Genomic DNA, 14527 nt, shown 5'->3' with positions numbered 1-14527 from the left:
GAGTCCACAAAGTAAAAGAAGGAGACCTTTGAAGGGGGAAATGCATGGTAAGTATTTTTCTGTCTCTTTCACACTTTTCATTGCCTGTCCTCCATTACTGTGCCAGCTGGATACTGTATTTTTTTCTGTTTTGACCACACTGACCTACCTCACAAAAATGAGGAGCTAATTACAGAAAACCTTTATCAAGTCATGCTTGTTTTCAGTTCAGCTCTAACTTGGTCATTGCTAAAACGTGGCACTACAAAGATGTAGTGGGATGTAGTGAAGTGTGAATTGGTTGGCTGTATAATGCTTGCTCCTCTGCATTTCCAGCTGGTTCTTTATCCTTGCAAGCTCTTCACTACAAATAGGACTCTAGGGCTTTGTTCAAGATAACTGGGCAAAAGCGGACAGAGCCACTTTGACTACCCCTGGGGGAAAATATTGCTGCATGAGAGAGAGGCTTTTGTAGCTCTTCTGGAAGGAGGAACACCAGGAAGACTGTGGCTGTTATCAGAATTAAAAATGCAAAAATACCACAGCTCTACCTTCTACTACTACCTAGACTTAAAGGAAATAATATTTATGATCGACAAATAAACAGGTAAGAAACACCAATTGTTCCTTTTTACTTATGCAACAGAACAAAAAGGCTGCATGGTTGAAGCTAGTGGCTACCCTATCTACATGCATAATATTGTTCAAATTCTTTATCTAGAAGCTTTCTAGAGCAGTAATGCTGCTAGAACACTAAAGCTTTGCAAACCATTATTAATTTTTCTTTCTACAATGAGGACTACCTGCAAGAGTGGGAAAAAAGGCTGTACAGAGAAGCTACAATTATGGAAAGCAGGTAGCAATGCCAGAATTTCACCTCAGCCATTAACACACCCTCTCAAATGAGGTGGGGAAGGTTAAGAAGGAAAACAGTTAAGTATATTATGAAAGATTCTAAGTGGTAGGCTTACAGCAACTGAAGTAATTCCCAGCTCAGAATTTTTTTGTGGATGAAGACACATATTTGGCATATCTAGCATATGTAATTACTCAAAGTAATTGACTAAGGTAAATTATTGCCCAACAGTGATACGCTCTTAACCATGCAGACACAGTAAACTGAAAACCTCTTCATTTACATCAGGCAATAGTCTCAGCATCCAGAAGAGAGACACTTCTGTAATAGATGCACTGGGAGCTTTTTGACGCTGTGCAGCCCAAAAGCCAGGGATGACCTAGATGCTGGTCCTGCAAGAGGCACCATGCGACTCTTGCTGATGCCTTTGATGTTGTCTCGCTTGACATTGCAGTGCAAAGAACTTCAACCACCACGGTATTTTTACCACTCCATCTCACAAAACTAATTTCAAGGGGGAAAAGGAAGCAGACCTTAAAAAAAAAAAAAATAAATTGTAAGACCTCTTAAGATCAAACCTCGGCATCCTTATTTAGTTACTGCCGCGCGGAACGACGCTTTCTGCAGCAGACGAAGAAGGGGTGGTTAAGGGCTCCCCTGCTCCGCTGCGGGCGGGGCCGTGCGCTCTCTGCCCGCCGCGCCGCGCCGCGGAGCCGGAGCCGATGGCGGCCGCTGCCGGGAGCCGCGGAGCTGCCGCGGCTGGTGAGCGGGGCCGGGCGGGGTGCCCTGGCGGCGGGGCTCCTGCACGGCCGGGGCCCTGCCTTCTGCTTCCCCTGTCTTTATTTTCCCCCTTCCCCCGCAGGCGGAATATCTGCTCTGCCGGCTGCAGGAGAATTTTGAGGCTCTGACGGAGAAGCTGACGCTGAGAAATATCCTCTTTGGAACGTGGGGATCATCCCGCGGCTGGGGCCCCCTGCGCGCTGGTGGGTGCGGGCGGGGCCTTTGCTTCTAACAGCGGGGTGGGCTTCTTTATTAAACATCAAATTAGTGTAGAATGTGTGATGTGGCTAAATACCTATGACGTAAAGGCACCTGACTTTCACCCACCTCCCCCCCCCCCCCGCCCAGCCTGTTTATAGATCCTTTTTTCTAAGAAGGAAATCCTAAAAAATGGCTCACTGCAAATAGCAAGGTAGTCTCTGTGCAGCAATTCTGGCTTTCAAGTAAAATAAGCATCGAATTATGTGTAAAGATTCTGAAGGTGCATTTAAAACATCCATCTCCAAAAATGCAACTCAAACAAGCCACAGTTTAAAAGCAGCTGTTGGCCTGAGCATGACAAGGTAAGCCCTCAAAAGAACAAAATCAGACCTTGAAGGGGCTCTGAGCTTTCTTGTTTTGTGTTCTTACAGAAATTACCTCTGCTTTCTGAAGCATTTATTAATTTTTTTTCAGAAACTTGACCTTTCAGGAAACAGCTACTTCCTGAATAATGTTTGAGTAGCATTCATATTCTAATTCTGTAGGTTACCTGTATGTGAGCACCTTTAAAGAGTTCCTCAGAAAGAAAACAATCTCTCACACAGTTCACTCGTGAGTATTTGCAAAGGCTTTTGATACTAAGAATTTGAATGTTTATCTGTTGTAAGAGAAGGAGGGGTTGTGTTCTAACACACCTTGTGCACACCCTGTCCACCTTGTGCATGCTTCATCTTACACTAAATGTGAACAAGTAAAAGACTGGCACATCTGGAAGAAAAAAGAAAAAAAACTGTAAAAATGTAGAACTCTTATTTATAAAAGTTATCTTTAACTTTTTACTGGAAGAAATGGGCGAGCGCATCAGTGACCTTGAGACGCGTGTTGCTGACCTGATGACAGAGGCTGGGGTAGAAAACAGAGATGAAGAATTGGGAGTAAAGACACTTACTTAAGTTTTTCTGTGTTTTATGCATTTCCACTTAGTTTTGAGTGGTGGGTGAATGATGGTGTTTACATATTTAGTATACCTGCATTTTCTTGGATTTAAAAGTGTACTTTTAAAAAACATATTTATATACCTTGGGATTTTTTTTTTTGCCAAGAGACAAAGAACATGACCACTTTTACAAAAGAAAAACTGCATCTTGCTGCCTCTGTTCCAGCTGAGTGCAATATACAAGGGGGCAGTGCTAACTCACTCCAAGTATGTAAACTGAGGCTGTCCATTCATACTGAAATGTGTATGGTTTGAAGTGTTCCTGCCCACCATTCCTGCCCCTCAGGTATGCTAACCTAGCTGAGGATGCTCACTGGTGTAAATTTATGTACCTCTGCTTTTAAACCTGCTACAGCTTCCCAGTGTGGCATGGAGCACACCTCTCACACACACTCACCACAAACAGCAGTAAACTATAGTCAATCACTTCATATTATAAAATCATACATTTCAGGATTGTGTTCTGGATTTTATATCTGTCTCTTGCAAATGCCAGGCCTCTCCCTGATGGATGGCTGACTTTGTGTTCTTAGTATTTGTAAGGCAGCACTGCTTCCGTGTTCTCTGGATGCAAGTGATGTTGTCTTCCTGTTGTTGCACACTTTCCTGATTCAAATTGAGACACATCAATTATTCTTGTCATTGGAACTTCTTATGCAGTGAAAGACAGGAATGTCTGTAAATATTCTGACGTAATTTAGGTATCCATTCTGATGCCTTTGCACAAGGTGCGCAATAGTTTTCAGAAATGCAGAAAGACAATCCACAAAGATGTATTTAACTGTCCACAGATCTTCCTATCTCCATGCTGAATCACATTCATGAATAAATCACTAACCTACTTATTCAGTATCTTTGCAGCACTGAAATGAGGATGTGTTTAAGGAAGATTAAGGGCAGGACAGCATAGCACTGACTCTGACATTTTCCAGTCTAGTGTCATACTGAAAAAAAAAAATGTTAAGGGAAAACAAATGTGTTTGTATCATGTCATAGCCTTGAAAAAAATTTTAAACTATTGCCCCAGGAAAGAAAATAGAAAGCTGGGTTTGTTCATCTAAGTGGGGCACTGTATTTCCTGGAGTTGAAAAAGAACTGTTAGTTTCAGAGAAGGCAAAGCCACTGTTTTGGATAGAACTATATTCTATATAGTGAACTTAGCCAATCACAAATGTTTTCAATGAATGAAAATGTATTTATTTTGGTATTAAAATAGTAAGATTTGTTGCCTTTTTAGCTTATATGTTCTTAGAATGAACCATTCTGTATTAAAAAAATGGCAGTATTTGTAGGCTACAATTGCTCGGTTGTTACTCCTTGCACAAGCCCACCCAAAGCTGTGCACACCAGTGCAGATAACATCACCCAGGTATTTCTGTTGTGACAATTTCAGTTCTTTAATGTTAGCTGTTTCGATGAAAACAGTTTAATTTATTTAAAGACCTGGAAACAGATGAATTCTAGTTACCAGGCATGTCCAGAAGAAATTGGTAGTCAGAAAACAGGACATCTGCACTAAATTTAAGGTGGTTGTACACCAAAATATTGGTACTCTTTGCAGGGAAGATTTAGTTTGAAATGTAATGGGAACCTTTTACCATAAAAGCGGAAGCTGAAGCATTGCCAGGTTAACAAAATACCTCAGCTAATGAGGGAGACATGCCTTCATTAATATCAAGAAATCATTCCAATTAATGCTTTAATCAGTGTAGACTTGCAAGTACTGTCAGACTGGGGGGAGAGGTTGGTATGCTGGAGGACAGGCTGGAGAAGTGGGCCAACAGCACCTTGCTGAAGTTCAAAATGCCAAGCTGAGCAGGTGTGAGGGCATGGCTGGCACTGCTTTGCAGGAAAGGGGTCTGGAGGAAAGGTTGACTGAGTGAGCAGGGTGCACAGGCACCAAGGGCTGCAGCAACCCACTGGTCAGTATTAGCACAAAGTAGGGCCAGCAAGTCATTCCCCCTCCATTCACCTCACTGGGAGACCAGACCCACAATATTCTGTCAGTTTGGGGGCTGCCCAGTTCAAGAGATGCAGTGGTGTGAGGGAGGTAAAACAGAATCACCAAGACAGAGTGGAGTACAGCAGATACAAGGTTTGAGAGAAATCTCTTAGTCCAGCCTAAAGAAAGGACCATGGCTTCTTGCTGCCAACCACCCCATGGCAGAGCACAGGGAATGGACTCTTGTTGAAGGTGTTGTACACCAGGGTTACTCAACACAAGCTGAAACATGGAAAATTCCAGCTAGATGCAAGGAACACCTTTTTCAGCTATGAAGGTGCTCAAACAGTAGAACAGGCCTTCCAGAAAGGCTGAAGAATCTCCATCCTTAGAGAACAAGGAATCATCAGGGTGGGAAGACATTTTAAAGATCATCTAGTCCAATCAAGATACTCATCACTGGCTACGATCCTGGGCAACCTGACCATGTGGAACCTACTATGACTGGGAGGCTGACATTCCCTTCCAACATAAGTTATTCCAAAATCAATAACCACTCTAAACCAGATTAACTTCAGCAGAAATTGAGACCCTTTTGCTTTACTTTCTTCACACTTTCTAAATCCTCTACAACACACTTGGTAGTAGTAGAAGTAAATTCTTTGTCTTGTAACAAACGGGATTTCTTCTTTCTGGAGAAAGGAGCTAGCCTGGTTTGGTTTTAATTAATCCTGTAAATATGCATGTATCAGTTCAAAAAACAAACAAGCCCCCACACAATACCAATTCCATTACCGTAAAAGTTGTCAGAAATGCAAATGGAAATTTCAAAACCTATGCCACAGTGGAATCCAATCCAAGTCTCCCAAGTACACGTGCATTTTGGTATACTATTAGGCAAACCGGAGTTCAAGTGACAGCACAGCTTTTGGTTTCCTCAGCTGCTGTCTGCAGCCAGCTCCAGAAGTGCAATTGTGCTTTGGCACTGCACAATTCACCAGGTGCTTCGAAGTGAGTGCCCAGCCACCATGGAAAAGGAGTCTGGCACCACAAGTCCATAAGGCTGATGAGGGTGTGGTGGTGAGCAAAGTCACAGGAGATGTTTTCTCTGAGTTTTGCTAAATACTAATAAATGCACCTTGTTTTATTCACATTTTTAGTGGATACAGGGGACTAATATGATACGCAAGGAAATCCCAACAGAAGTCATCTTCAACATTACGGACTTGCACCCAATGCACCCATCTGTACTGTCAAATTTCATTAGCTGAAAAAAATTAAGGTGAATAAGTGGAACTTACTTTATTCTTTAAAAAAACTATAGTATAGTTTTCCCAGATATTTGTGTAATAAAAGCAAATGAAACAATTTAAAACACATTTCTGCAAACAGGCTTTTTGTGTACAAAAATATGTAATACCAAAAGGACAACAAAGGAGAGTCTTTAAAAAAGAAAACCCCAAAATTCAGCTACTGTATTACTGCAGTAATATTCAAGAGAGTTCCAGGCTTTGAGTTTTCTACTTCTCAAACAGAATTCAAATTTTTTAAATAATTCAAATTATGCTCAATATTCAAGGACTTGTAGTTTGTTGGTTTTTTTTCTTTTAATATACATATATGTACACACATGCACAGAAATAAGTTTAACTGGACATAGGGTTATGAAAAAAGGCAGCCCAAAGAAACATCAATATCTGTATTTAGTGGAATAATCTTTCGGCGATACCACCAAACCTCGACCTTTGCGGGCTCCTCTATAAACAGTTTCTATAATGTCAATCATCTCCTGCTTATCTTCCATTGCCCAGTTGATCTTGTTGTTATTACCTGTACCTAAATCAATCATGATGTGTTTGTTCCTTTGAAGAGAAAGAACAAAAAACCAGGTTAATAGGGTATTATAATTCAGAAAGAAATCTTATACCCCACCCCAAATGCTTTGTAGGATCAAAGGAAGCCCTTATAAAGAGGCTTGCAAAACAAGCATTACTCCTCTCACTTAAACTGACATTTTACTGCCAATTTTTAAAGCAAGAATAAGGACTCCAAACATGCCCCCAAAATGGTTATTTGGTGCAATTATCCTTCAGCATATTCCTTACGGTTTGTATTTCTTTTTCACTACTGTCTATCTCCAGAAAGACTTCCATGTTTGTCAGTAGAACATTTTATCTCATAAATGTAGAAACCTTAACTCCAAAAAAACCTTATTACTTTTAATTTATCTTGAAAACAAGTTTGACAAGCTTGACTGCAGGAAGTTTGAGATTTAAAACTAAGAAAAATGGATAATAAACCCAGTTTTCACTATCACTAATTTGTACTCTATTATCAAACACTGTTACCAGGCTAATTGGAAAACAATCCATTTTCATATAAAATCAGTTTACTCTTCTGTAGAGCAATGTAAATATAGGCATCAGTGTGCCTATATTATGCATTTGGAAATTACCTGCTGAGACACTGTATTTGACAAACAGAAAGTTTAAGTGTGTTACATTCCAGAACCATCACATACCTGAAAAAAAACATGACAGTACAGGGATCGTACAACTCGTACATCTTGTTGAAGTCTGGTACTTCAGTGATATCCACAAGATAAATAACAGCAAAGTTTTTCACCTAAACAGAAGAAAACAGGAAATACAAAAGCAATATATATTACCAATTAAAATACATAAGCTTTCATTACGGTAACATCTATCTTCCAAATTATTAAGTCATAAAATCAGAATAAACAGCCTTGCTTTTATTGATAATCATAACAACCAATTAACATGGAAGATATTTTTTAATATAGCTAAGAAGCTCATTTCACATCCAGTGTCAACTGGAAAGATACTATGCTAAATCAACATCCAGAGAAACAAATGTCCTTTATGTAGAACTGAGAACTCACAGTGACATGCACAGCTCTAAACAAGTAGAATAGTTGCTTTGTGCAAGCCAGGCTGACACATTTTGCCTCTGTCATCAACTGCTTATAGACTTCAGAAAATTAATGATCTACAATGCCCTGGTGCCTGCCTCCAAGCATTTTCCCCCCTCTAAAACATCCAATTTGTCTAAAATGGGAAACTTATAATTTAATTTAAAAACTAAAAGCTTTTTTTGAGAGGTGCAAAGCTAAAACTTAAAAGTGTAATTGCTGAAGAAATAAGACCTTAGTGAGAAGCTAATGTCTGGACAATTCTGGTAAAACTGGCTTTCATTTTGCAGAGTTACTCAGATGCAAAAGAATCCCTCCCCTCTAGTGTCACAGTCAATGCCTTCATTCCTGCAAGAAAACCGCGTCACATTTTTATTTCCTAGATGTAGCATACTTGTTATTAAGTGGAATTCGGGGAAAATTTGGTTTCTAAACTTAGCTCATAAGTTCACAGTAGAAATTAACACACCCACACACATTACATTCTAAGTCAGAAGTCACCCAAATTGCACAAACATTTAACTTTAAGGTATATTATCAAATCTTTTGCACTACACCAGGTGTGCACAATTGTGCCTCCCCATCCTCAGTTACCTGCTAACATAATTTTGGTCCCTCCCATTTGACTGCCCAGAATTACCAGCCTGAGGTTAACACACATGGTCTAAAATCTATGACAAACGCACTGTTCATTACAGTACTTCCCACTTGTTAATTCTGCTATCAAAAGTCTGGAAATGCTATGGTGAGTATAATATCTGCTTGATGGAACAATATTTTAGTTCACAGAGCAGGATTAGTTTGTATGAGAAAAATATGACATATTTTGTAGCTTGTACGTAGACATCCTAGCAGGCACTTTACTGAGAAAGATGAAGATGTTTATTTACAAAAAAAAAAAAAACACAAAAGCAGAGTAAATAAATTTTTATGGATTTCTGCTTCAAGACAGTTTCAAAATTATAAAAAATAATCTCACTTCAAGAATGTAAGTAAGTATTACCAGCAAAGAAAATAAAATCTCTTCTAGAGCGAAGCAGCATTTAAAGTTTTTACTGTGCTTTTATGGAGCCAGTTATAATCCTAGGTTCAGTCAACATTCCAATGAAAACATCACATTTAAGCTATGTTCTAAATCAGCCAGGAGGTAAAGCCTTGTAAACTAAAACAGTCATAATATCAAACCCTCTGAAGGGATCCTTCACACCCATTTCAATTTTACATTAAAGACTTCTAAGACCCTTAATGGGATGTTCAGAGGCAGCACAATTTAGCTGAGAAGTGACTGAAGCTACTCCCTGGTGAGCCCTGGTGGCAGGCAAAAGGCAGTTGTGGGGGTTTTGGTCCTTTTTTTAGAGAACAAAACACCTGAGGAGCCATTTTCATTTTATCCTATCATTACTTCTTCCACCCTGCTGGCATTTTTAGCATCAGCAGCACACCTTCACCATGGGGAGGAATTTCTACAACACACTCACCAATTTTGACAGAGCACACCATCTTTGAACAATTACTTAATCTGGAGCTTGCAAAATTATTTTAAGGTAAACCTAGCATTAATAAAACATTCTTAGGACCTGTTTTGTTTGGTGAAAGATTAGTCCAAGGAGATTTACATGTATGCAGAATACTGTTCCATAAGCACTCCTGAACCAAAATTTTACTTCCAAGAACTCTGTACTCCAGATAGTACTGGAACAAAAAAAAACTTTTAAAGTTAGTTTGACATTATATGCATTTAATTTAGTTGAGTTGTTGCAGAACCAGAAATGCTTGTCACTAGCAGTGATCGTCAACAGCCTAGGATTTCATACAAGAGAAACAAACTATAAGTCTTAATTTGTTATATAAATCTTACTAAAAAGGACTGGATCTCTCAAATGACCTTAGCAGAGCACATGTGCAAGTGATCACTAGGATCCAAGTCTCCAAGACTTTAATTAAATCTTCCTTCTCTCTGACCTACTTTCACAGAAGTGAAACTGACGACAGTCACCTGCTGAAAAGCTCATATTAAGTCTAAGCAGACCTTAAAGCTGGACTCAAATTTTAATTTGAAACTTTAAAAGCTGCTCTATTTTTCCCCCCTCGCTTTCCTCATTTCAAATTTGGCAAGATCACCACTCCAAAACAAGTTAGCTTATGAGCACATTGAATGAGGGTGTGTGCTCCGTTGAGTTTGGACACCGACTGCCAGGGATAGCAGCAGGAAATAGGAATTCAGGCCTAAGGAGGGACGAGATAAACACATGGAGAGGCTGATGCAGAAGAACTGCACTGGCCTACGTAATGTTTAGGGGCTGGGCAACTTAATGTGCCAGGGTGGGCAAGCTTGTCACCAAGAGGTATTTCATTTCAACACAAGACAAGCCTTGCAGAGACTCAGATGTCTCTTTTTTCACAGTATTGACCAGTTTTAGAGCCTGGTAAGACTGAAGAAGCAGTTCCTGTCTCAGACACTATTGGAGCCAAGACAGCAGCAGTACAGGGCAGCATCTGAGCCAGCTTCACACACAGCCAGCTCTAATTCACAAAAAAGCTTTGATTTAAGCAAAAGCAGTGGAAGTATTTATGGACTCAGACTGCTGTGGATGTGCACAGTTTGTGGAGACAAACCAAAGGTTGACCTCTCCCTGTTGGGATGTGAATCCATTGCTCAGACAGAGCTGTCAGCTGAAAACCTACACTCCTGTAAAAAAAGAGCTTTGCTACCCTGTCAAGGCAGTGGTTGCTAACAAGTTTTCTATCTGATTTGTGAGTTGCAACTGAGAATACAGTATGGACACCTCAGAACAAGAATAAAATACAATTCTAAACACGCAAATCCAACTAAATACGAGCAGTTGCAGTAGTTACAAGGGAGACTACACTGAATTTGTTAATATAAACCAAAATTTTACTGTAGAAACAATATGAAAAAACCTTGTAGTATTTTAGAAGTTGAACACATAACACAAGTTTACTTTGAAAGTGCTTAACCTCATAACATACACTAAATACAGTAAATTTGTTGCAGTAAGTCAACTGCTTTCTGAAGAAAAAAATCAAAACTCTAGCGAGACACCTCCTTCTGGGCAGCACCTCACTTGTGCAACAACTGAAGAAAAAAGCATTTTCAGAGACAGATATTAACTGTTTCTGACACTCCTGACTTCCCTTATCTGTCTTTCAATTCAAAACTTTCTCTGTCTTATCAGGCTGTTGGAGCTGCTGTTCCATGGGGACAGGGTAGAGTAGGAAACCGAAGTCAAACAGCAGCATGGATTCAAAATTGTGTGACTTGTTTTTACAGGTTGGGCTTCAGTTTTGCTGGTTTTGCCCCTTCTCCCCAGTGATGATAGCTTCATAGATCAGTCTAATCAATCCACATGGCTGAAGATGCATGTAGAGAACCCAGAAGTACATTACTGCCTGGCCACTGTTCCGGGCTGTTTTCATACTTCACAGAACTGGCTCTGCCTGAGGACTGATATGAAATCTTTACACTGAATGGTTCAAGACTATAAAGCAGAGGAATCTACAGGACTTGTATCATCAGATAAAGATTCTGTATCCTGTCTTCATGAAGATCACACACTTTGCTAGTAAACAGGAAACACAGATGTAAGAAAAATCATATGCCATGGGATTCATTTGTCCTCTGAAGCTCTCCTCCCTGACTTCCTTCATTAACAATATCCTTCTAAAAATAAATAAATTTGTTCCTACAACATGAGATTAACACTATGATTAATGCCTAGGACGACTGACAAAAATCGTGAAGCTTCTTGGCATTTCTGTCAGAGATAAGTAATGCTCCTATTTTTTTTATTGTTAAGATTTCAACTGCCTTTGAAAAGCAAACCTTACAGCCCAAATATCTAAGGAAATCTCAAACAAGATCCAAGATTCCACCTTCTCATCTTTCTAACCAGTTTCTAGACAGTGTTTTTTTCTGTTTAGAAGAACAGAACACTACTTTACGGTCAAGAAACACGCAGGAAAAAAATACAGGAACTGAGACTAGCATTTGCAACCAAATTACTTGAATTTGAGGTGGCTGGCAGACTTGCATTACTGAACTGAACAGAGCAAGTACAAACTTGAAAGTCTGTACTAGTGATATTTATTTGAACTTTTTTCTTGCTAATTATGCTGTAAGTTTAGGTGATAAATTTCTAGGGGAAAAGAGAAAGATATTGTACTGCCAACAGCAGCGCTTACAGCTAATAATTTTGAAAATAACAGACATCAGTAAATGGACTAACTTTGCTCACCTTTTAATTACAAACACCAGCAGCTAAAATACCTATATGCCTTTTTCATAGCTACCTCTTTCTATGCCCCACCTTCTTCTCCTCTCTCACTTTTCATGTAACTTTAGCAGAAATGCAGAGGCACAACTAATGTCTAAGGAAATACCACAGCTATTCACACTTCTGATTATGGTTAAATAAATGCACAACATTTGAAGAATCCTCCCTAAACCCACACTGATCCAATTCAACAGTTACCTGATTTACACTATTCAATCATAGACAAATAATTTCTTAAACAAGGTGTATCCATTTAGCAAACCAATCCCTCTATTTTAGGGGATAGGTTTTTATGAGTTCCCTTTAAAGAAAAGAAGAAAGTGTATTTTTAGAAAAGGTCTTTAAGACAAAATTTGTGAAACTCAATTCTTGCTTCAATCAATGTTTGATGGAAACCCTAACAAAGCAAAAAAAAAATCTATCAACTTACAATTATGATTTGACATTCAGTGAAACCTTGCTTCTTTTTCATATAACACTAGGGAAAAACCCCAGTCAGCTGCAAGTGGAGTACGTTTAGGTGAAAATAATCTACTTTGTACTTTCATATAGCATTCCAGTTTCTTTTTCCACAAAAACTGAAAAGAAAACCCTGTTCTATCACAAAATACAAACAAATAATACTGCTACCCAAAACCATGCTGCAGTCTAAAAGAATATTGCACCAGGGTAACAAATATGAAATACGGCCACGTTGTCTTCAAACGTAGCCTACAATTATAGCAATTATAACATTCTGTATTATTCTCTAGAATAAACACCTGTACAATTGGAACTTTTACTCACTCTTTAAAACAGCAGAGATCCAAACATGGCTTGTAAGCAAGAGGATGAGGTAGGATCTCCCCCTTTAATTTGCCATTTCTGCAGAGGGAGATTTTTAAATAAGAAGTTACTTTGTTCTTTCTTCCCCCAGTCACCCCTAGCTGCCAGCAGGTCTGCCAAATTGCCAAGCATCCTGCCACAAGTCCATACTAACAGTATCTGAGCATAACACTCCCACCAGGCTGAATACAAAACAAGAGTATTAAAACATATCACAACTTTTTACTGCATTCTAATATGTTTTAGCCCCTGGCTGTGGGTACAGATCTTCAATAGTGGAGATTTTCAAGACAGAAGTTATTTTTAAAAAATTCAGAAGGCAAAGTAAACCACAAAAACAATTCCATGTCAATCTATGGAGTATGCACAGAACTTTCTACAAAGGCAGTGAAGTTTTGGATGCCCCATCCCTGGCAGTGGTCAAGGCCAGGTTGGATGGGGCCCTGAGCAACCTGGTCAGGAGAGCACGAGAGCTGGAATGAGATGATCTTTAAGGTCCCTTCCAACCCAAACCATTCTATGATTTCTATGATAGCTGGCACCTTTTCCTACCCAAGTTACCGTTTCTGATTCAGATATTTCTGCTTCTTTCTTCATGTGGTTCAGTTAAAGAGCTGTCAATATTCTACATCTATCGTGTCGCAATACCTTTAGCAAATATATGAAAGGCAAATTGTAGCTGATTCTGTATTCTAACAGTCTATTTTTTCCTATCTATGTATCTTTCTTAAGTAAGTGTTTGCAATCATTCAGTTTCCATCTGAAAACAGCTGTGGAGTTTGGCTCTTAAAATTTAATTCAGTCCATGCAACTCAGCAGAAGGCTACTGGTGTCCACAGATAACATCCCTAACAGATTAATATCGCTGATAAATTAATCAGAATTATATGAGTGACAGATTAATCAACATCATCCCGCACATTTTAGTACCTCACCATGTTTAAGAGCCAAAATGAAAGTAACTTTTCAAGTTATTCAGATGGAAACCCGAAGGTACCAGACATTTCCACTGTCAAGTGAGTGCTGCGTTACCTGGAGCCGCAGCAGCCCTACACCAAGCACTGTTTCCGCCTGAATGCCGATGCTCACTCAGTGATGGGTTATTAACAGCAGCACCCTTGATCTCCGAACATCTGCGATGCTCTCTGCACCCCCCCGAACACTGCAAGCATCAGAGCAGTCTTTAGGAGACACTCATGAAAGTGAAACCACACAGCTTTCCCGCTGCCTCCTAAAGCTGGGATACCTGTGCAGAACCCCAGTTATAAGCTGCCCCAGGCTCCAAGCAAGCCTGGGAACACTGAGCCCAGAAGAAGCAGAAAGCTCCCGTTTACCTTCTCGGCGATGCTGTACAGCACCTCATCCATCTTCATGCACGTGGGGTCCCAGTCGTGCCCGAAGCGGATGACCACGACCCGGTCCTCCTCTGACAGGATGGCCTGGTCCACCTGCCACCCATTGTGCAAGTGCGGCAGCATGTACGACATCCTGGCGGCCGGCTGCGGAGCCTGCGGGACGACAGGGATGCCCATGCAGCTAACAGCCCGACCCCTCCCCGGGCCCCCTCGGGGCTCCGGCGGGCACCGAGCGCCAGCACCGAGCCCCTCCCGACCCGCCCATCCCGGCGCGACCCGTCCCTAGCGCACCCCGAGGGCGTCCTTCCCTCAGACACGGAGCGACGGCAGCGCCGGGACGGGCGGGAAGCGGAAGGGCGGGCACA

At 40.4% G+C, this 14527-nt stretch overlaps 2 protein-coding genes across 3 annotated transcripts; one reads left to right on the top strand and one right to left on the bottom strand.

Annotated features, from left to right (window-relative positions):
• Positions 1-1241: 1241 nt before the first annotated feature.
• Positions 1242-4081, top strand: HSBP1L1 (heat shock factor binding protein 1 like 1). Its single transcript, XM_041427507.1, has 4 exons — positions 1242-1312; positions 1432-1597; positions 1698-1764; positions 2657-4081. The coding sequence occupies exons 1-4, from the start codon at positions 1242-1244 to the stop codon at positions 2767-2769; spliced, it is 417 nt and encodes a 138-aa protein (XP_041283441.1). The 3' UTR covers positions 2770-4081.
• A 1799-nt stretch (positions 4082-5880) lies between these two features.
• TXNL4A (thioredoxin like 4A) lies at positions 5881-14517 on the bottom strand. 2 transcript variants are annotated; one of them, XM_041427498.1, is made up of 4 exons: positions 14454-14517; positions 14142-14315; positions 7277-7380; positions 5881-6617 (listed from the first exon to the last, which is right to left on the bottom strand). In XM_041427498.1, the coding sequence occupies exons 2-4, from the start codon at positions 14292-14294 to the stop codon at positions 6446-6448; spliced, it is 429 nt and encodes a 142-aa protein (XP_041283432.1). In that variant the 5' UTR covers positions 14295-14315; positions 14454-14517; the 3' UTR covers positions 5881-6445. The 2 variants fall into 2 exon arrangements, with proteins under 2 accessions (XP_041283432.1, XP_041283433.1); XM_041427499.1 differs by lacking the exon at positions 14454-14517 and adding an exon at positions 12769-12846 and having other exon boundaries at positions 14142-14280.
• Between the last annotated feature and the right edge of the window lie 10 nt (positions 14518-14527).

Source organism: Onychostruthus taczanowskii, unplaced genomic scaffold, assembly GCF_017590055.1.
Source record: "Onychostruthus taczanowskii isolate IOZ18803 unplaced genomic scaffold, ASM1759005v1 scaffold115, whole genome shotgun sequence".
Classification (NCBI taxonomy): Eukaryota; Metazoa; Chordata; class Aves; order Passeriformes; family Passeridae; genus Onychostruthus; species Onychostruthus taczanowskii.
The sequence above is the reverse complement of the archived record's forward strand: the minus strand, read 5'-3'. Positions and strand labels throughout refer to the sequence as shown.

Excerpts from the sequence above, each read along its gene's own strand:
- HSBP1L1 (XM_041427507.1), top strand. The coding sequence starts at position 1,242 with ATGCGACTCTTGCTGATGCCTTTGATGTTGTCTCGCTTGACATTGCAG. Across the intron at positions 1,313-1,431 it reads AAAGAACTTCAACCACCACG|TTACTGCCGCGCGGAACGAC; the intron begins GTATTTTTACCA and ends ATCCTTATTTAG. Across the intron at positions 1,598-1,697 it reads CCGCGGAGCTGCCGCGGCTG|GCGGAATATCTGCTCTGCCG; the intron begins GTGAGCGGGGCC and ends CTTCCCCCGCAG.
- TXNL4A (XM_041427498.1), bottom strand. The coding sequence starts at position 14,294 with ATGTCGTACATGCTGCCGCACTTGCACAATGGGTGGCAGGTGGACCAG. Across the intron at positions 7,381-14,141 it reads TGTACAGCATCGCCGAGAAG|GTGAAAAACTTTGCTGTTAT; the intron begins GTAAACGGGAGC and ends TCTTCTGTTTAG. Across the intron at positions 6,618-7,276 it reads ACTGTCATGTTTTTTTTCAG|GAACAAACACATCATGATTG; the intron begins GTATGTGATGGT and ends TTCTCTTCAAAG.